This window comes from Amblyraja radiata, chromosome 23 (assembly GCF_010909765.2).
Source record: "Amblyraja radiata isolate CabotCenter1 chromosome 23, sAmbRad1.1.pri, whole genome shotgun sequence".
In the NCBI taxonomy this organism is placed as follows: Eukaryota; Metazoa; Chordata; class Chondrichthyes; order Rajiformes; family Rajidae; genus Amblyraja; species Amblyraja radiata.
In genome coordinates, this window is record NC_045978.1 from 36,082,247 (window position 1) to 36,104,616 (window position 22,370).

The 22,370-nt window shown below is 44.7% G+C and overlaps 1 protein-coding gene across 1 annotated transcript in view; it reads left to right on the forward strand.

The window, feature by feature from the left end:
• LOC116986489 (tumor necrosis factor receptor superfamily member 5-like) overlaps positions 1-22,370 on the forward strand; it is a 75,076-nt gene that overhangs the window by 22,680 nt on the left and 30,026 nt on the right. Inside the window, exon 2 of the mRNA XM_033042071.1 lies at positions 9,721-9,805. Within this exon, the coding sequence (XP_032897962.1) occupies positions 9,721-9,805 (85 nt within the window). The remainder of the gene's footprint in view (positions 1-9,720; positions 9,806-22,370) is intronic.

The following is a 22,370-nucleotide window of genomic DNA, read 5'->3' on the forward strand; positions in this document are numbered from 1 at the left end:
AACGTGCCCCCAGATTTGGCTATTGACGGCCGGCACGTTGAGCGAGGCGCAATTCTCTGGGGCCGAATACAGCTCTAGGGCCTCATTAACTACCTGCTCTTGTAGGGGCTTGAAGGACAGGTAGTTAATGCTGGCCGCCAGTTTTGACTCTAATGGCCATCCTGCTCGTGGAGCTGCCACGTAGCGGTCTACCACACCCAGCAGCTCTTCCTGGTCCTGTACCCCAAGCGTACTCCCGACATCTTTGACCAGTGACCCCTCTTCTTGACCAGCCCAGCCCTGGTCGCCAAAGCTGCCCTCGGTTGAGGGGGAAGCGATGGCCAGTGCGTTGTGAGGCACTGTGGTGGGAGTGCCTGAACTCCCTCTGCGAGACTGCTCCATCTCCCGAAGCAAGTCTCGCTGGAGCATTTGTTCCATGAGCCGCTCCATGTGGCTCAGGCGGCTGTATCTGCCCCGCACAGGCGATGAGACGTCCCCGTCCGAGGAGTCGGATACCACTGGCCGGTTGGTCTTCCGTACTGATTTACATCCAGCCCGCTGCTCAGGCTACGCTAGCGGGACTGGGCTCGGCACGGTGTTGGGGATGGCGGACCTCAGGGTTTATGGTCCTACCGCCTCTTGCCCCTCACTGATGGAATGCTCCTCCGTTGGAGTCGAACGGGGGGCGGACTTCTTGGCTTGTCTTGTTTTGCTCATATTCCTGGTGAGACAAAACAAAACAACTTCTTTTTGGAAAAAACGACCTCAGAATAAACTTACCTGACGGTCCGTCTTTTTTAAGCTGTAGCGGGAGCGCCTGTACTCCCGTTCGTCGCTGTTGCACTGCGTGAACGCTCATGTCGTGCATGCGTGCTGGACGGGTTCTTCACGTAGTCACTCACGTGACTCCGAAGTAAAATAGACCCACAAAGTTCCCTTCAATGCAGATCAATATGCCTCATGTCCCTGTTTTCCCAAGCTCCCCTGCCTGCTAAGCCTGGCAACAATAGAGACTACCTGAATAGTGTGCTTGGCTAGTGTTTATAACTGCAGCCAACTTCCCTGTCACAGTGCGGTTAGTGGCAACTGTCAGCGGGAGCCCACCCTTCACTGATGGATAGTCACTTTGGGCAGCTGGATCTTTGGAGCTGGCTGTCTCTGCTAAGTTCTAAATCCGAAAAGAAGGCTCAAAGCCAGCTGTGTAAACACAGGCCTGAGCTATTTTGAGACAAGGCCAAAAAAACAAAAAGGTTTCTGCTGCATGTGTACGGGAGGGGAGACGTGCTGTATTGTAACTCCTTTCCAGACCTCTGCTCGAGCAGTTTGGGATGTAATGCACCTGGCAGTGTAAATGCTACCAATTGGCAGAGAGTTGCGTGTTGCAGGAAGTATAATTATTTCCTGAGGTTAGCATGCAAGTAAGCTGAGTTTGCAGTGAACACGCTCTGCCGAATTTATGTGTAGAAAGGAACTGCGGATGCCGGTTTAAACCACAGATAGACAAAAAAAGCTGGAGTAACTCAGCGGGTCAGAGAGCATCTCTAGACTGGAATAGATGTTTCAGTCTAGAGATGATGTCTGACCCGCTGAGTTACTCCAGCTTTTTGTGTTTATCTTTGCTGAGTTTATGTCTGTAAAGTACTGAATGCCAACTGCACTGATTGTTGCTTCTCCAGGATCTTTGGAAAATCTTCCGTTAACCCTGCATTAATGCATGTTTTGTGTGAGGTAACTCGGCCTCTGTGGAACACATTTTAACCCTTTCATTACTCTCCCTTTTAACCCTACTCTTACTTCACCTCATCTTTTTTTTCCACCCCAGTATATTTATATATCCCAGTATTCTCAAGTATCTATTTTTGTTTTTGTTTTAAAATAAGTTTATTTATAACATTAACTACAAGACATAAATTAGAATGTTGTCCACTGCGTTCAGGATGCGATCCAGTGATCTCAGAAGATCTCCAGTGAGCCAGCAGCTTGTTCCTCTCCGGGAATACCCCGGCATGGATATAACCTCGGGAAGAGGCATGGACAGACCCTACAACTGCCTGCACCTGCACACCCCAGCAAGGTCTAAGGGTAGAACCATGTTGAGTTCCCTTGTCCAATTTTGATATCTGCATTGATGGTCCCGGTTTTTGGTTTCTAGTCTGGTATCTTAACCCACTGGCACCCACTGTGCCACCATCACGAGAAGCCAGTTGGACATATTTGTGTCGGTGATGCTATTCCTGAGTGGGGCGGCACGGTGGCCCAGCGGTAGAGTCGCTACCTTACAGCACTTGCAGCGCCGGAGACCCGGGTTTGATCCCGACCACGGGCGCTGTCTGTACGGAGTTTGTTCGTTCTCCCCGTGACTGCGTGGGTTTTCTCCGAGATGTTCGGTTTCCTCCCACACTCCAACGACGTACAGGTTTGTAGGTTAATTGGCTTGGTGTATGTGTAAAATTGTCCCTAGTGTGTGTAGGATAGTGTTCATGTGCGGGGATCGCTGGTCGGTGCGGGCTTGGTGGGCAAAAGGGCCTGTTTCCACGCTGTATCTCTAAACTAAACTGTCCGTTGGGGAATAAAAGTTGTCCATCTAGGGGAAGTCTTGAACTTGTAGGTAATTAGACTGAGTATTCAATTCATTGATTGTAAAGAAACGGTTCTTTGAGGTTGTTATTCTTGTGATCTGCTTGTGACATCTTATCATCTGTGAACAAGAAGGTTAATCAGGGTTCAGATATTGTGTCAGTTTACTTTTTACTCCCATATATAGAATCTTTAGAAATATAAGTAATATGACCAATTAAAGTAACGCCCAGATATTGCTAACTTATGAAACCGTTAGTTCTCCAAAATGGATTGTCTATTAATATAATGCAAAGCGGAACCGTCCAAATGTACTGCACACATGCTGGCTACGTGAAGATTTATTTCCCAGGCATGTGTTCCTGGTTGCGGACAGCGAACCAGAATGTCACAGCAGTAGCTTAACATAGTAACCAGGAAATGAGTCAAAACGACCTTGTTCTTTCAATCACAAGAAAAACTCAGACCTAGAACAACTTAAATCACACAATCATTGTACTATACGCCATTCAGGGAACTGCGATCATGGGTACAAACAGAGGGGGACGCAACGACACAGCAGGCAATCTCCGGGATGGAATAAATCATGAACAAGACCAACTTATCCCTTCACAAAAAAATGGCAAAACCACTGCAAAGGTTGTTAAAAACAGTCATTCTAACAAATGGGATGGAAAGTCTTTGCTGCAGATATGAACCACTAGTCCATTTGCATCCAGTGTCAGGAATTCTTGCTATTGAGGGAGTGCAGCGTAGGTTTACAAGGTTAATTCCCGGGATGGCAGGACTGTCATATGCTGAGAGAATGGAGCGGCTGGGCTTGTACACTCTGGAGTTTAGAAGGATGAGAGGGCATCTCATTGAAACATATAAGATTGTTAAGGGTTTGGACACGCTGGAGGCGGGAAACATGTTCCCGATGTTGGGGGAGTCCAGAACCAGGGGCCACAGTTTAATAATAAGGGGCAAGCCATTTAGAACGGAGACGAGGAAACACTTTTTCCTCACAGAGAGGGGTGAGTCTGTGGAATTCTCTGCCTCAGAGGGCGGTGGAGGCAGGTTCTCTGGATTTTTAAAATTTATTTAACCTTTATTTAACCAGGAGAAGTCTCATTGAGATTAAAAATCTCTTTTACAAGAGAGTCCTGGCCAAGATAGGCAGCAGCACAGTTCCACAGTTACAGACAATAATTTAAAAACAACAGAGAACATATAAATAGAGTCACAGTCAGAACATCATCAAACAAGGCATGTACAGACAGAAGAGCACGCTTCAACATCATTAAGAAGGGATTTAAATCTGTTTGCTTTCAAGAGAGCTAGATAGGGCTCTTAAAAATAGCTGACTCAGGGCATATGGGGAGAAGGCAGGAACGGGGTGCTGATTGGGGATGATCAGCCATGATCATATTGTATGGCGGTGCTGGCTCGAAGGGCCGAATGGCCTACTCCTGCACCTATTTTCTATTGTCTATTGTCTATTGAATGTGTACATCCTCTGTGATTTGATAGCAGAGGCCCCTGACTGCAACCACCATAGGCAGCAGCAGGCAGCCCTTAGCAGGCCCATACACCAGGACCTGTGAGGTGCTGCCTGTGGGCATTACAGCCACCAGCTCGGCAGTGGAAGATGACGTATCATCCAGAATCCAATTGCAAGCACCAGTTCCAAAGTATGGAACATTGGGACGTCAAGAAACAAGAGTGTTTTATTGTCATATGTCCCAGATAGAACAATGACATTCTTACTTGTAGCATCACAACAAAATATGTGCATAATACTCTGTAAACAATATAATATACAAATGAAAACAAGTTTAGTGTGAGCGCATGTACACAGAAACAATAATAGTGCAAAGAGACAAAGCCAATGCCCCCAGGTCTATGTAGTTCTGAGTTTATTGGAGGTTGTAGTGTTTAATAGTCCAATGGTTGTAGGGAAGAAGCTGTTCCTGAACCTGGACATTACAGTTTTCAGGCTCCTATACCTTCCTCCCGATGGCAGGGGTGAAATGAGCATGTGGCCAGGGTGGTGTGGGTCTTTGATGATGTTCAAGATTCAAGAGAGTTTATTGTCATGTGTCCCTGATAGGCCATTGAAATTCTCGCTTTGCTTCAGCACAACAGAATATAGTAGGCATGACTACAGAACAGATCAGTGTGTCCATATACCATTATATAAATATATACACACATGAATAAATAAACTGATAAAGTGCAAATAAACAGATAATGGGCTATTAATGTTCAGAGTTTTGTCCGAGCCAAGTTTAATAGCCTGATGGCTGTGGGGAAGTAGCTATTCCTGGACCTGGTTGTTGCAGTCTTTAGGCTCCTGTACCTTCTACCTGAACGTAGCAGGGAGATGAGTGTGTGGCCAGGATGGTGCGGGTCCTTTTTGCCTTTTTGAGGCAGCGACTCCTGTAAATCCCTTCGATGGTGGGGAGGTCAGAACCCGTGATGGTCTGGGCAGTGTTCACAACTTTTTGCAGTCTTGGGCATTCAAGTTGCCGAACCAGGCCCTGATGCAACCAGTCAATATGCTCTCTACTGTACAACTGTAGAAGTTCAAGAGAATCATCTCTGACATACATGCCCATTAAACTGGACATCAAACTGCCCATTACCATCAGTTGCATGGGGCACCTCTTGACTGTATTGGGACTTAAATGTGAGGCTTTTCACGTCATAAAAAATGGCAGAGCTTGATGTGTGCATGATTTTCTGGAGCAAGTTGGGAAAATGAGGAGAACATGTTTCAAAGGCGGAAAGCAAGTTTTGAGTAGTCTAGAAGGTCAAAGTGTGGTAGTAGTTTTCCTCAACTATGAGTTTCATCACGGAACAGCTAAATGTTGGTCCGCTGTGTGATCTCGCTGTGCCAAAGCACAAAATATTGGCAGCTAATGTGGAAATTCAGCAACCAGTCAGGCTGGCAAATGGAATGTTGAACATGATATTAGCATTGGTTTATCATATTCTGGTGTACCGAGATAATGTGTTTTGTTGGCTATCTGGGCAGATTGTACCATACATGAGTACAATTATTCTATATGTAGTAAAAAGGAACTGCAGATGCTAGTTTATATCAAAGATAGACACAACTCGGGTCAGGCAGCATCTCTGGAGAAAAGCATAGGTGACTTTTCGGGTTGTTTCTGATTGGGACTCTTCTTCAGACTTCATCCCACATCATTCCATATATGGGTACAACAGGTAGGGCAAAAAAAAGGAAGGAAACTGTGCAGAATATTGCACTATAGGTACAGAGAAAGTGCTGATAAAATAGTTATAGTCACATGACATTATAGTCACAGACTACTATAATAGTCACATCCTTAGCATATGAAGATATGCTTATGCTTAGCCTACAGGAAGCATGAAGGGGTTCTTTCTTCGCGGGGAATCTGGAGTACAAGAGTGAGCGGCGTTGAGAACTCACTCAGGAGTCGAGAATGTTTTATTGTCACATGACCCAGGTAGAACAATGAATGTATATATATATGTGCACATGTATGCACGCATACACGCATACACACACACACACACACACACACACGCGCACACACACACGCACACGCACACACACATACACACACACACACACACACACACAAAACAAACTATAATAGTACAATAATAAGAATAATAGTCTATGTAGTTCAGAGTTTCTTTCTCTCAGTTCAAGAACTATGTAGTTCAGGGATTCCTTCTCTCCGGAGACTCTGCCTGTCCTGCTGAGTTACTCCAGCATTTTGTGTCTCGTCTTCAGTGTAAACCAGCGTCTGTAGTCCTGTCTTACACAGGCTTCTCCAGCAGCATCTGTGAGATTTTATTCTGCTGCTAAATTCGAAAGAATTAATCAGCGTCGCCTTCACCTGCTCACCCTGCTGAGAGCCGCCAACTCAGAGCAGACAGGAAGTCAACCATGACCTGCTTGGCTGCATAATTCCCCAATATGTGACCTTGCATGTTCATGCCGCAAGCATCTGAGGCTTTGCTGCTCAGTGTTCACTGTGGTTCAGTGCTAGCACGCTTGCATCTGAGTTAAAGAGGTCAGAGCTTGAATCACAACCTAAAGGCCTGGATGCACAGGCCAGGCTGATTTTCCAGGAAAGTGCCAGGGAGAGATTGTCCCAAGGGAATGCGTTCAATCAAAGCTCGCCCATCATTCAACTAGCTGTAAAAAATAATTTCACACAATATTTTTTGCAGAAGAACAGGTATGTCATAAGGGTCTCGACCCGAAACGTCACCCATTCCTTCTCTCCAGAGAAGCTGCCTGTCCCGCTGAGTTACTCCAGCTTTTTGTGTCTATCTTCGGTTTAAACCGGCATCTGCACTTCCTTCATGCACATGTCAACAGGTATGTCAGAGGCAGCATCTCTGGAGAAAAGGAATAGGTGATGTTTCGGGTCGAGACCCTTCTTCAGATTGAGAGTAAGGGAGAGGGAAACTAGAGATATGAAATGGTACAAAGAACAAATGAATGAAAGGTGTGCAAAGCCAGCCAGGTGTGAAAAGCCAGCCAGGTGATCAAGGAAAGGTAGAGCCCACAATGGTCCATTGTTGGCTGTCCACTATTGGATGAAAGTTTACTGCATCGATGCTTCAAAGGCATCTGTTCATTAGACCTGTTCCAAGACAGATATGCTGGCATCACTGGAAGCAGAGTGCACATACACAGCAGACCAGGTGCAATGATCACTGGGATCCTACTTCGAAACTCATCAGGCTCCTGTTTTATATTTTGCCTTTAAATTCACTGGTTCCTCTTCCCACGCTCTTTTTAAACTCAATGAGGCCCGTTTCCTATACTCCATTTAAACACGCCCTGTTTGCTGCTGACCTTTTTTGACACATTTCCCCATTCTCTTCCTCAACTAATCAATGCCTTCACCACTCTCCCGCTTAACCCTCATTCCAATACTTCTTTTAAACACACTGGGTTTTGACTTGTTTCCCGTGCTCCCTTTAAACTCAGTGGCTTCACTGAAGTAAATTATTGTCCTACTATGTAAAATAATTTAAAAAAGTGATTAAAAATGTGTTGCTGTATTGATAATGGTAATATTCAATAGTGTGTAATATATGCCAGTCCGGACCACCAAAGTACCAAGTGTGCGGGATTATTGGAATTGTATACCTCGCTGTTGGGAATAGACAAAATACATTTCTCCATAAAAGTGAAGGGAATATTTTAGTAATCCTTAAGCAAGCTGGTCTCTCTCTGTTTATGATCCTATTGAACCAGAGAATCACATAATATGCCTGCCTAGTTTGTAACTATACCACAGATAGTAATAAAAATAGTTTGTGTGTTTCCTTGCTAGTTCACCAGTGTCACTTTTCAAAATATATACATTGTGAGTTTGTGGAGGAAGGAACTGGAGGATTTGTGGAGGATGCTGGTTTAAACCGAAAATATTCAAAGTGCTGGACTAACTCAGTGGGACGGGCAGCATCTCTGGAGAGCTCTCCAGAGATGCTGCCTGTCCTGCTGAGTTATTCCAGAACTTTGTGTCTATCATTGCATGTTTGTGTCTATCTTCGGTTTAAACCAGCATCTGCAGTTCCTTCCTACACATTGTGTTAATACTTTTCTGCGGACATTAAAACTGCAGAAGCAGCCCAGATACGAGGGAGGCAAGGAACGATACTTCTGTGGGAGAAGCTGAATGGTAAAGAATGAAAAAAGGGACATGATTATGAGGTTCTGGTCGGATGATTGAATTGTCTTGGGAATGATCAAGTTCCTCTGATGGAAACGTGGTCCAATTTGCAGGCCATGCATTGGGATCAATGCCATTTGCTGCATTCCTGATCCAAATGTGCAAGTGGCATTTACTGGAAAAATACTACGTGGGATTTCTGAATGACAACAGACGACCCAGGCAGAACGGTTATGACATCCACATAATGTTTAGTTTAATCCGAAGATAGACACAAAAATCTGGAGTAACTCAGCGGATCTGACAGCATCTTTGGAGAAAAGGAATAGGTCACGTTTCGGGACGAGACCCTTTAGACCAGAGAGCGGTGTGGTATGTCAGCTACATGAGAGATAGCTGTATAAGGAAACATAAATCTCTCCAAAAAAATAATATTTTCTGTTGTCTCAGCTTTTGACTGAAATATCATTTTTTCAGCTTTGAGAATGCAATCACAGGGGGATAAAATTGAAATGACGAGAAGGAATGTGAAACTTGTGTGGAACCTTGGTTATAACACAGTGGCAGTACTGTTCTGCTTTCCACGTTATAGGGAACTAGAAAAGGTGCAAAATAGTTTGTGCAATACCATATAACCATATAACAATTACAGCACGGAAACAGGCCATCTCGGCCCTACAAGTCCGTGCCGAACAACTTTTTTCCCTTAGTCCCACCTGCCTGCACTCATACCATGACCCTCCATTCCCTTCTCATCCATATGCCTATCCAATTTATTTTTAAATGATACCAACGAACCTTCCGCCACCACTTCCACTGGAAGCTCATTCCACACCGCTACCACTCTCTGAGTAAAGACGTTCCCCCTCATGTTACCCCTAAACTTCTGTCCCTTAATTCTGAAGTCATGTCCTCTTGTTTGAATCTTCCCTATTCTCAAAGGGAAAAGCTTGATCACATCAACTCTGTCTATCCCTCTCATCATTTTAAAGACCTCTATCAAGTCCCCCCTTAACCTTCTGCGCTCCAGAGAATAAAGACCTAACTTATTCAACCTATCTCTGTAACTTAGTTGTTGAAACCCAGGCAACAGTACCGTTAGAACTAAGAGATTATATATCACAGGAAAGAATGAACAGGCTGTGGTTCTCATCTAGACTGTAGACGACTGAAAGATGCCATGAATCAATGCAATACAATTGTAAAACCATGCATTGGTCAGCTAGAAAACGGATTTGAATATACACTTGAAAGGAATAACTTGAACTGCTCTGTGCTTGTGATTAAATTAAAAGCCCAACCAAAACCTGACAGACACGATGCATTTAACAGCCTCACATTGCCTCACAATGCCCTTCATTTTATTCAGTGATAGTCTTTTGTCAATGCATGGGCTTTCAGTGGTTGACTTTCAACAGGGGCTGATTTTCATTAAGGTGCATGAAGAAGCCCAACTCCTTGTTCTGACCATTTTGTGTTTGTGTTTGATTTTCAGTTTTGCCTTTGTGCTTCCTCAAACAACTGTGACAATGAGACCCAGTACCTAAAGGAAGGCCGATGTTGCTTCAAATGTGGTCCTGGTGAGTACCTCTAATGGGCGGCATGGTGATGCAGCAGTAGAGTTGCTGCCTTACAGCGCCAGAGGCCAGTGTTCAATCCTGACTACGGGTGCTGTCTGCACGGAGTTTGTACGTTCTCCCCGTGACCTGCGTGGGCTTTCTCCGGGAGCCTCCCATACTCCAATGACGTACAGCTTTGTAGGTTGATTGGCTTGGCATAATTGTAAATTGTCCCTGGAGTGTGTAGGAGGAGAGTGTACGGGTCAGCATAGAATTGGTGGGCTGAAGGACCTGTTTCCTTGCTCCATCTCTAGAACTAAAACAATAGAAATGTGGATTTTAACGGCAATGAGATTGGCAGGAGAAACAAAACATGAAACAAGAAAAATAAGATTGGCTTAAGAACTGTGAGAAAGAAGAGTAGTTTCAAATTTGGAACAAAGACCACTTCAGGTGCGAAATTTAAACAGGAAATGCCGAAAATGCTCTGTGGGTCTGTGGAAACGGCAAAGGTGAAATATTTCAGACTGTACTGTGTAAAGTTAAAAGGTTTAAATTAGAGAGCAGAATAGAAGTGAAGAGGATCAGCTGAATGTAAGAAGAAGATTAGAAGCAGATGCAGGTGTAGGCCATTTGGCCCATCAGGCCTGCTCACCATTCAATGAGAGCGTTCACCTCACTATCATTTAAATTTTTTTTTTTTTATAAATATTTATTTTATTAGAAGCGATTGTACAAGAAGAAAGTAATCGACATAACAATTATACAATTTTCGTGCTGCTTCAATTTTAACATTTTATAAACTAATAACTAAGTCGGAAAAAAGGAAAAAGGAAAAAAGGGAAAGAAAGGGAAAAGGAAAAAAGGGAAAGAAAGAAGAAAAGTTCTGTGCAAACCCTCTCGTTTCATTCCCATAATATTTGACTTCTTTCTTGAATATACTCTGCAACTTCCAAACCCTCTAGAGAAGAGTTTCTCTACTCCTGCATTGCATTTGTTCTCAGTTCAGAACTGATTGCTTAACTTATTTTTCTGAGAGATGGTTATTTCTGGTGATAGACATCTCAGCAAGAAGAAGTATCAAATCTTCTTCCGCTTGTCCATCCCCGTATCAATGAGATCACTTCTCATTCTTCTAAACTCTACCTAACTGTTCCCAATGTTGGGTGAGTCCAGAACCAGTGGCCACAGTCTTAGAATAAAGGGGAAGCCATTTAAGACTGAGGTGAGAAAAAACTTTTTCGCCCAGAGAGTTGTGAATTTATGGAATTCCCTGCCACAGAGGGCAGTGGAGGGCAAATCACGGGATGGATTTAAGAGAGAGCTAGATAGAGCTATAGGGGCTAGTGGAATCAAGGGATATGGGGAGAAGGCAGGCACGGGTTATTGATTGGGGACGCTCAGCCATGATCATAATGAATGGCGGTGCTGGGCCGAATGGCCTCCTCCTGCACCTATTTTCTATGTTTACACAGCGTAGTCCTTCTTTGCTTAATCTTTTCTCAAAGGATAGCCCAAGTGCTCCCTCCCTTTACGGGAACCCGTCTTTTGCACCTTTGCTGCACTTCCTGAATCACACGAACAGATCGACCCTGGAGGAGCATGTTTCTGGAACACAGTCCATATCGCAATTACCCGAGCAAAAACCCCCATTTCCTGCTGAATCCCATGTGATAAGTGGAGATGCGTTCTTTTAGGATGTTTTCCTCTCAATGGCAATGACCCCACATGTGAAATGGGAAGGGAATTCTGAAATGGGAAGCTTGCCATGATTTATATTCAGTTCAGCCAAGAGAATGGGAACATTTTGCTGTGCCTCATTGTATTAAAACAAAACAGATGGTCCTCTCTTTGAAGAGTGCAAAACTGAGCAAACCATCTGTGCAGTCATCTTCAGTCAAGGAATTCACTGGATTGGTTCAATTTAATATGTTATTTAGTTTATTTAGTTCAGAGATACAGCGCGGAAACAGGCCTTTAGGCCCACCGAGTCCGCGCCGACCAGCGATCCCCGCACATCAACACTATCCTTCACACACACTAGAGGCAATTTTACATTTATACCAAGCCAATTAACCTACAAACCTGTACGTCTTTGGAGTGTGAGAGGAAACTGAAGATCTCAGAGAAAACCCATGCAGGTCACGGAGAGAACGAACAAATTCCGTACAGACCGCGCCCGTAGTCGGGATCGAACCTGGGTCTCTGGTGCTGTAAGCACTCTGTGGCTCCAACTCTACCGCTGCGCCACTGTGCCGTCCCCTATAGTTTATTTAATTCTGCAAAAAATATCCTGCTCCCTTTGCAAAAAATGAATGATGTAGAAAATGAAAACCGAGAATAAGAGAAAAAAATCTAAAACTCATGATCAAGTGTTAATAAACAAGTTGGTTGAAATGGTATTTTGAAACGTGAAATTTACCTCGATTGGTGAATCACAGCACCAAAGCTGGCTTATAAACCAAATTAATATAGATAAAAATGGACTGATACTGGATTGAAACTGACACTGGATCACTGACAAGCGGATTACGAAAGGTTTTAAAAATGTCTAACAATTGAGCTCCTTTTTCAAGTTCAAGTGAGTTTATTGTCATGTGTCCCTGTATAGGACAATGAAATTCTTGCTTTGCTTAAGCACACAGAACATAGTAGGCATTTACTACAAAACAGATAAGTGTGTCCATATACCATAATATAAATATATACACACATGAATAAATAAACTGATAAAGCGCAAATACCAGAAAATGGGTTCATAATAATCAGAGTTTTGTCCGAGCCAGGTTTAATAGCCTGATGGCTGTGGGGAAGTAGCTATTCCTGAACCTGGTTGTTGTAGTCTTCAGGCTCCTGTACCTTCTACCTGAAGGTAGCAGGGAGATGAGTGTGTGGCCAGGATGGTGTGGGTCTTTGATGATACTGCCAGCCTTTTTGAGGCAGCTACTACGATAAATCCCCTCGATGGAAGGAAGGTCAGAGCCGATGATGGACTGGGCAGTGTTTACTATTTTTTGTAGTCTTTTCCTCTCCAGGGCGCTCAAATTGCCGAACCAAGCCACGATGCAACCGGTCAGCATGCTCTCTACTGTGCACCTGTAGAAGTTAGAGAGAGCCTTCCTTGACAAACCGACTCTCCGTAATCTTCTCAGGAAGTAGAGGTGCTGATGAGCTTTCTTGATAATTGCATTAGTGTTCTCGGACCAGGAAAGATCTTCAGAGATGTGCATGCCCAGGAATTTGAAGCTCTTGACCCTTTCAACCAAATTGGGCTGTGGGTTCCCCTCCTACTTCTTCCAAAGTCCACAATCAGTTCCTTGGTTTTGCTGGTGTTGAGGGCCAGGTTATTGCGCTGGCACCATATGGACAGTTGCTCGATCTCTCTTCTATACTCTGACTCATCCCCATCAGTGATACGTCCCACAACAGTGGTGTTGTCAGCGAACTTGATGATGGAGTTCGCACAGTGACTATCTACGCAGTCATGAGTATAGAGTGAGTACAGCAGGGGGCTGAGCACGCAGCCTTGAGGTGCTCCCGTGCTGATTGTTATCGAGGCTGACACATTTCCACCAATACGAACAGACTGTGGTCTGTGAATGAGGAAGTCGAGTATCCAATTGCAGAGGGATGCGCAGAGACCCAGTTCTGCGAGTTTGGTAACCAGCTTGGAGGGGATGATTGTGTTAAATGCCGAGCTGTAATCGATGAATAACAGCCTGACATATGAGTTTTTGTCGTCCAAGTGGTCCAGAGCTGAGTGGAGGGCCAGCGAGATTGCATTTTATCAATATTGTTCATAATTCTCATCAAAAGCCTCGATCAACATTTTCATGAAAGCTAAAAGCAATGCAACTACAGTATTTCAAATATTTAAGGTTGGAAAAGTTCACTGAAAAAGATAGACATAGTACAAATTCTTAAGACAATACAAAGCTTTAATTTAACGTCTGACGGGTGTGGACTTAGAGACCCAGAGCCAACAGTTTCACATCTGAATCTCCAGCAGCACACACAAATAAATACCAGAAAATGCAAGTTTATATACGTACAGATATAAAACTAATTGCATGATGTAATGTACAAAAACCATCAGCCACCTCCAAATATGGAGTTGTTTTTTACTCTTTGCCAAAAGCCAATCACCCCAAATGGCATCCTCTGAGCCCCTTCTTATCTGATTAACCTCTTCAATTTACATAAAAAACCTTGCAAGAGAGCTGTGAACTATTCAACTTCAGTTAAAAAAACCCTTGTCATGATGGGAGTTGTCCAAATCCCATCATACATTACAATTGGCTTTTTACAACAGGAAAGCTTAAATATGACAACAATCAATTAATAACTTACTCTTTTAAGGTAAGCATATTGTACAATTCACAGGGAGTCGAAAATGAATGCAGGCAGAAGGGAAAGTGTTCTAATTACCATAGAAGGTATTGCCTTGTCAGTTTCCAAAGGAAATGGGATGATCAGCCATGATCACATTGAATGGCGTTGCTGGCTCGATGGGCCGAATGGCCTACTCCTGCAGCTATTGTCTATTGTCTATTATCTCTTATGGCCTCTTGTCCTGAACTGGCAGCTACAATATTTGCAGACAATCAGGTTGTTTGATTACTGCTGGGAAGTTACATGTACATGCAACCCCTGCATCATGGCAGTTGCCTACGTTTGACACATTTCCCGACAAACGTTTCCTCTCCCTGTGCCTGTCCAAAAATCTTATAAATGCTGTTATTGCATCTGCTTGTGAATGCTGGTGAATGGGATTAGTTGAGATGGTTACTTGATGGTCAGCATGGACAGGGTGGGCTGAATGGCCTTGTTTGTGCTGGATATCTCTAAGAAATATCAATCAATGCCATGATGAGAATTGTGTTCACTTCTCCAATCTCTCCCCCAAAACTGCTACCATTCCAGGGAGTTTGTTTTCCTTGGTAGACACAAAATGCTGGATTAACTCAGCGGGACAGGCAGCATCTCTGGAGAGAAGGAATGGGTGACATTTCGGGGTGAGACTGAAGAAGGTTCTCGACTCAATATGTCGCTTTTTTCTTCTCTCCAGAGATGCTGCCTGCTACACTGAGTTACTCCAGCATTTTGTGTCTATCTTCGATGTAAACCAGCATCTGCAGTTTCTTCCTACACAGTTTGTTTTCTTTACTGCACAAGTCCTGAATTATCTTAAAGTATGGTGCCTGGAATTAAATACCGTATACTTGAGGCCTCAAGTTTATTCTGTTAAGATTTACCATATCTTCCTTGCTATTCACTGCTCTGATAATACAGCCAGACCTCTCACCTGTCATCTATGTATATTATGATAGGAACTATAGCTTCATCTGTGCATAGACCAGCAAAGAGCTGGCCATCTATTCCTTCATGCCCTTTACATTTCTGCCATTTACTGCACAATGTCCCTCATTAATCCCACTCGAATGCATCACTGCAAAATAGGAGTGAAGTGTAAAGATTGGAGCTGGTTGCACTTCCCAAATTTACGTTTCCTTCTCATGAACTGTACACTCCTGAGGACGAGGCCAGTGTTTGTGTGAGGTAGAAAACATTTTCCATTTGGGGAAGTGGGTGTCAATATTGAAAACTGAAGCCAGTTGTTTGATTTTCAGAACCAGAATTATTTCAGCTTGTTTTCACCTCATAACTGTGCGACCAGTGGATGTTGCCCCCTGTCAATGGGGCACGCAGAGGTCAATCACATGGCCATGCCTAAATGTCGATGTTATGAAGGCTGTGGGCTGCACAGTATTAACCTCTGCTGCAGTGGGCTAGTCATTACTGTACCAATTGGTACATGTGACAAATAAATGTATCTTATATCATTAAACTGCTCTACCCATCGTGGGTCTCCCTTTCGGTTGCTACATGGGACATCATTCTCCCTCTTGGCAGCTCCTGGGATCGTCAGCCTTCCTCTCGGCTGCTTCTGGGGTCTCCAACCTCCTCTTGTAACCCGTCAATGCTTTACGAACAGCTACAAATGTTTAAAAAGGAAATAAAATATTGAGGGCAAGTGTGGGTTCCTTGCAAACAAAGAGGGGATAATTTAATTTTAATGGGGAATGTGGAAATGGCTGAGGACTTTAACAAAAAAACCCCCCAAAGAATTTCACTGTGCCTAGCTAGGACCAAGTGACAATAAAGTATTGTCATCATAAAGTATGAACATCGACAGACCTGCAGCAGACACATGAGCCATGTCAATCTTGTCCTTGAATTGGAGCAATGAGCACAAAGAGATGTGAAGAAGGCCCCAACCCACATCATTGCTCACACATGACTGTGCTGCCAGATTCAGGGACAATAAGATCATCAAATTTGCGGATGACACAACAGTGGTGGGACTCATCAGCGGAGATGACGAATCAATGTACAGAGAGGAAGTAAAACAACTAGTGGACTGGTGCGGCAAAAATAATCACCATTTCAACCACCTACAATACTTACAGTACATGGGGTGTGGTAAAATGCCTAAAGCCCCTACATTTCTCAATGTGTCAAATCACAACAGACAACATCCAGGTTGAATGAGTTCTGGAATTGCATTGACAACTGCTTCCCGACAAAGATAATCAAGATCTATCCTAACCCAAAACCTTGAATGAACAGGGAGATTCTGCAAAAGTCCAGATCGAAGGGCTTTGAGAAGAATGTTCCAGCGCTGTACAAGAAGGTCAAGTAAGCATATCATGGATGCTAAGAGAGACTGACAAAACAAGCTGGAGGCTCAATTGAATCAAGTGGGTGTCAAGTGTTTGTGGCAAGGGCTTAATACCGTCATGGGTCACAAGCTGAAGTCAGGGAAAATCTTTGGCAATGACAATTCAGATATCGAGGACCCAAGGAGAGATAGCTAAATGGATAGCAAATTGGAAGGAAGTGTAAATACGCTCTTCTCAAGATTATCCCCCCAGTCTAGTTCAGTCAAGCACTGGAACAACTATTCTTTATTTTTAGATGGAACAGCAAATTCCCTGATACGATGCCTAAACCACCCGGGGTTTCGATCCTTGTCTCTGCCTGGCCTAGCCCTTCAGCCTCATGCAAGCAGAAACACTCCAAAAGGTCACACAGTCCCAAGTGCACTTCCAGAAGATCGACCTTGAATTAAGATGGAGCCACCTTTTATAGGTCCACGAACCTTGAGGGGCTGAACTACATAGGGGTGGTCTCTTTACAATCCAATCAAACATATTAATTACATCAGTACATTAATGACAGTTCCCCCAAAACCAATAACAGAGTCTCCTATACATTATTTCCAGGAGAAGCTTCTGGAAGGAAGCTAACTTAACTGAATAATGCAACATTTACCCTGGAACACTACCTGCCAGGGCTTAACACTTTGGCCAATCAACAAACAGCAGGGTAACTGTCTCACAACATTATTTACATCATTTACAATTCGTTTGCAGTAATCCAATCAACTTCATGCATAGATACTACTTTGGTTGTCCTCTGCAAAAATCTCATTCCTTCTGTCAATTGAAGAAATACTCATACATTTCTTATCTGCAACATTGATCTGGGACCTAGACTTACTGGCACCAGTCAGCAGCTTGTTTTATTATACACAGAAACGCAGACTATACCAAAATGGCTGTACAATGCATGAATCCTCTGCTAAATTTTGGTTCTATTCCTGCTCCTTTTTGGCCAGGATTTACATTAGCAGAGGGTGATGGTGGAAGGTTGCTTCTCGGACTGGAGGCCTGTGACAAGTGGTGTGCCTCAGGGTTTGGTGCTGGGCCCGTTACTGTGAGTCAACTACATCAATGATTTGGATGAGAACATACAGGGCAAGATTAGCAAGTTTGCTGACGATACAAAAGTGGGTGGTTTTGCAGATAGTGAAGATGGTTGTGAAAGATTGCAGCAGGATCTGGATCGAGTAACCAGGTGGGCTGAGGAATGGTTGATGGAATTTAATACAGCGAAGTGTGAGGTGTTGCATTTTGGGACCTATACAGTGATCGGTAGGCCTCTGACTAGTGTTGTAGAGCAGAAAGATCTAGGAGGTGCATGGCTCCTTGAAGGTCGAGTCGCAGGTCGATAACGTGGCCAAAAAGGCTTTTGGCACATTGGTCTTCATCAGTCAGTATTGAGTATAGAAATTGTGAGGTCATGTTGCAGTTGTAGAAGACATTAGTGAGGCTGCATTTAGTGTATTGTGTTCAGTTCTGGGCACCATGTTATAGGAAAGATATTGTCAAGCTTGAAAGGGTTCAGAGAAGATTTATGAGGATGTTGCCAGGACTAGAGGGGGTGAGCTATAGGGAGAGGTTGAGTAGGCTGGGTCTCTATTTCTTGGAGTGCAGGAGGATGAGGGGTGATCTTATAGAGGTGTACAAAATCATGAGAGGAATAGATCAGGCAGATGCACAGAGTCTCTTGCCCAGAGTAGGGGAATCGAGGACCAGAGGACATAGCTTCAAGGTGAAGGGTATCTCAGGGGTAACTTTATCACACAAAGAGTGGTGGGTGTATGGAACAAGCTGCTAGATGAGGTAGTTGGGGCAGGGACTATCCCAACGTTTAATAAACAGTTGGACAGGTACATGGATAGGACAGGTTTGGAGGGATATGGACCAAGCGCAGGCAGGTGGGACCAGTGTAGCTGGGACATGTTGGCCGGTATATACTCTTTTAGGTAAGAAGACCAAATAGTACACAGTCCTTCATGTGTGATCTTACCTAGTGCCAATGAAGTTACAGTATGACTGCTTTCACCTTGTCTGAAGAAAGGTCTCGACCCGATGCGTCACCTATTCCTTTTAGTTTAGTTTAGAGATACTGAGCGGAAACAGGTCCTTCTGCCCACCGAGTCTGCACCGACCAACGACCCCTGCCCATTAACACTATTCTACACATACTAGGGACAATTTTTTACATTTATATCAAACCAATTGATACCTACAAACCTGTACGTCTCTGGAGTGTGGCAAGAAACTGAAGATCTCGGAGAAAACCCACGCGGTCATGGGGAGAACGTACAAACTATGTACAGACAGCACCATAGTCGGGATCAAACCTGGGTCTCTGGTGCTCTAAGTGCTGTAAGGCAGCAACTCTACCGCTGCTCCACCCTGCTGCCACCATCAGAGAAGCTGTCTGACCCGCTGAGTTACTCCAGCTTTTTGTGTCCATCCTCTGCTTTAATCTTGTACGCGAGTCTTCTTGTAAGGCCCGATTACCACCTGGCTTCTTAACTACTTGCTGCACCTGCATGTAGGTGTGCAAGTGTGTGTCATGGGGGAACATCATGATTACAGGGATGAGTGTGAGGCAGTGTGAGTGTGAGCTTTTGGTGTTGATGATGAGCATGTTTCCTGTCACCAGCTATCAATGTTGCATCCAGCAGGCTGTTTGCTAGGACCTGGGGTTTGGAGACACATTGACTGACTGCGACTGCTTATGGGAGGTCACTGGATTTTGCACAGCAGTGCACCTGGAATCCCAGGGTTTGACTTCTGACATTGATTGCCACTGTGGTCTCCCCTCCCACTCCCCAGTGAGGATAAAGGACCCTCACAGGCTTCACTCCCAACATCTCCTGGGTCTGGGTCCTTCTTACCTAAAGATGGCGGATGTGCAGGAGTGGGCGCCGTCTGTGTATGGCAGCCTGCCCGCAGTCCGTCGCTTCACCTTTTTTTTATTTTAAGTCCTGTTAAAAAAAGATTAGTTAGTTAGTTGGAGGTCTTTTATGTGGTGGGTGGGGGGGGGGGGGACGGGACTTTATTTCTTAGTCCCCTACCTGGTCGGAGAGGCAGCATCCCTCCGAGCTGCTTTTTCGCCCCGTCCTCGCGGCCTACCATCGAGAGTGGAGTGGCGTTTCCTGTTGGGACCGGCCGGGACTACAGCTTCGGCGGCGGTTCAGCGCTGGGATACCAACAGGGAGCGGGCGATGCCTTGCTGGGTCGCCGTGCGGTAAGCTCCGGAGCGCCGTGGTCGCCGACTCCCAAAATCGCGGAGCTGGGGCTGCGGGCGTCCGGCCGCGGGCGGCGCTGGATTTGGAGTGCCGCGGAGCCAGGGATCGAGTTCGCCGGGGTCGGAGCTCCAACCGGCGTGGCCTGAGGGCTACAAGTGCCTCGGTCTCCGGTCTCCGGGGAGGAGGCAGACGCTCCAGACTTTCCAAGTCGCTTGAGGAATTGTTTCACCCGACGCTGGAGTTCCATCTTCACGGCAAGAGGGCCCTGAAAATCATCGGACTGGCTGCAAGGCCACAAATGGGTCCCGACCTCGGGTGTTTCAGAGGAAGAGGACTTAACTTTCTGGTGCCTTTCCCCACAGTGGAAATTTTTGAGTCTGCTGTGGGGGAACGTTTGTGTTGAACTCTATAATGTGTTGTGTCCATTTTCTTTATATTTTTTTAACCTTTTTCAATGGTGATCTCTTTGCATCCAGACTAAATCACCAGGTACCTATGTATGTCGCTTGGGAACCAGATCCTGAGGCAGCAGCGATAGGTGCGTTCGCGCTGGATTGGGGAAACTTTTTCTTTTATGCCTTTCCCCCCCTTCTGCCTCATCAGTCGGGGACTACGCAAAATACAGATGGACTCTGCTTCAGGTATTTTGATAGTACCCGACTGGCCTACACAGCCGTGGTTCCCAGTGGTCCTCGACATGGTCATCGAAACCCCTATGACCATTCCCAGTAGCCCAGATTTATTAACTCACCCGGTGTCAGGCATAAGTCATCCATGCCATGACAGAATCAAACTACTGGGTTGCAGATTTTGAAAAGACCACTGCTGGGCCTGGGATTATCTGACAGGACCATCAACACCATGACAGCATCCCACCGAGAATCTACTAGAAAGCAATATTTGTCGAGCATCAGGAAGTGGGAAAGATGCTGTTCTAATACCGGGACTACTTATTCATCCACAACCATAACCAATGTACTGGAGTTCCTGGCCGGCCTTCACCATAATGAAGGTTTGAGCTACAGCGCAATTAATACCGCCAGAAGTGCCTTATCAAACTACTTAACGCAGGCACCAGGAAAACAAGCCATAGTGTCACACCCGCTGGTGATCAAACTCATGAGAGGAATATTCAACTCTAACCCACCCAGACCAAGGTACACTCAAATCTGGGATGTCAGTGTGGTCCTGACATACCTAAGGGGATGGTCACCAACCAGGTCACTCACCCTGGAACAGCTAACCCTGAAGACGGTCATGCTGATGGCACTTGTCTCAGCACAAAGGGTCCAGTCTCTCCACTTACTGCGTCTGGACAGTATGGTGATAACACCAGACCGCATTACTTTCACAATTCAGGAATTGGTGAAGCAAAGCAGACCAGGAACTTCAGGTCTAGTTATGGATTTCCGGGCATACCCACCTGAACCACGGTTATGTGTCATGACTCACCTACTCAACTATATCAACACGACAAGGGATTCCCGAGGGAGAGAAAAAGCCCTATGGGTCAGCCACAAGAAACCTCATGGTCCGGTGTCGAGCCAAACCATCTCAAGATGGCTCAAGCAGGTACTAGGAGCTGCTGGAGTAAATACTGACATATATACATCTCACTCCACCAGGGCAGCATCCACATCGGCGGCTAAAAGGATGGACGTGCCATTGGACCACATCCTGGCTACAGCGGGGTGGTTTATGGAGAAAACGTATCAAACGATCTACAATAAGCCGTTAGAACCTGTTTCATTTGCAGACAGAATTTTAGAATCTGCAAATATATAATTTAAGCCTTGTTTAGTTTTGTTATTGTTTAATAAATACCATTATTGTTTTACAAACAGATTCATGGTTAATTACGATAACATACTTCCTCCCTTGAATGACTTCGGCAGCGAGTGAAGTATGAACTGTTACACGGTTTGAAATCACAGAGCTTTAAAATCTTCACGTAGTCACTCACGTGACTCCGAAGTAAAATAGTAAGATTAAACGAGAACTTACCAGTTTGAAGTTTGATCTGTATTGTATGAGGAGTTACGATGAGGGATTACGTGCCCTCTGCTCTCACCCTCAATAATAGATATCAACTGGTAACTTAGTTCTCCTTTTCTTTACTATGTTTATTTCAATTTGTGTTGTTTCTGTGATTCCACACCGCTGCTTTGAAGTATGTCGCGCATGCGTGCTGGACGGGTTCTTCACGTAATCCCTCATCGTAACTCCTCATAAAATACAGATCAAACTTCAAACTGGTAAATTCGTTTAATCTCACTATTTTATGTAAAGCACTTTGATGTCAATGCGAGTTGACTTAAAACGTGCTATATAAATACAACTTACTTACTGAATTGCTGGGAGTCCCAATACACCTCCCCTTTAACCGATGAAGGCTGGTTTTAAATTGTGCATGGTCTTAAACTGGGCTCCCCTCTGATGAAAGTAACCACTCACAGCATGGTGACTGGTACATCTCATATTTCGCTTGTGCGGCTTACAATCCAGTGGTTTGAATATTGATTTCTCTAACTTCAAGTATCCCCTCTCTCTCACTTCAAAGTCGTCTTGTTGAGTCTCATTGTCTGTACTCATTCTCATCTAACAAACAAAAGATCTTCTTCTTGCGTATGGCGTGCA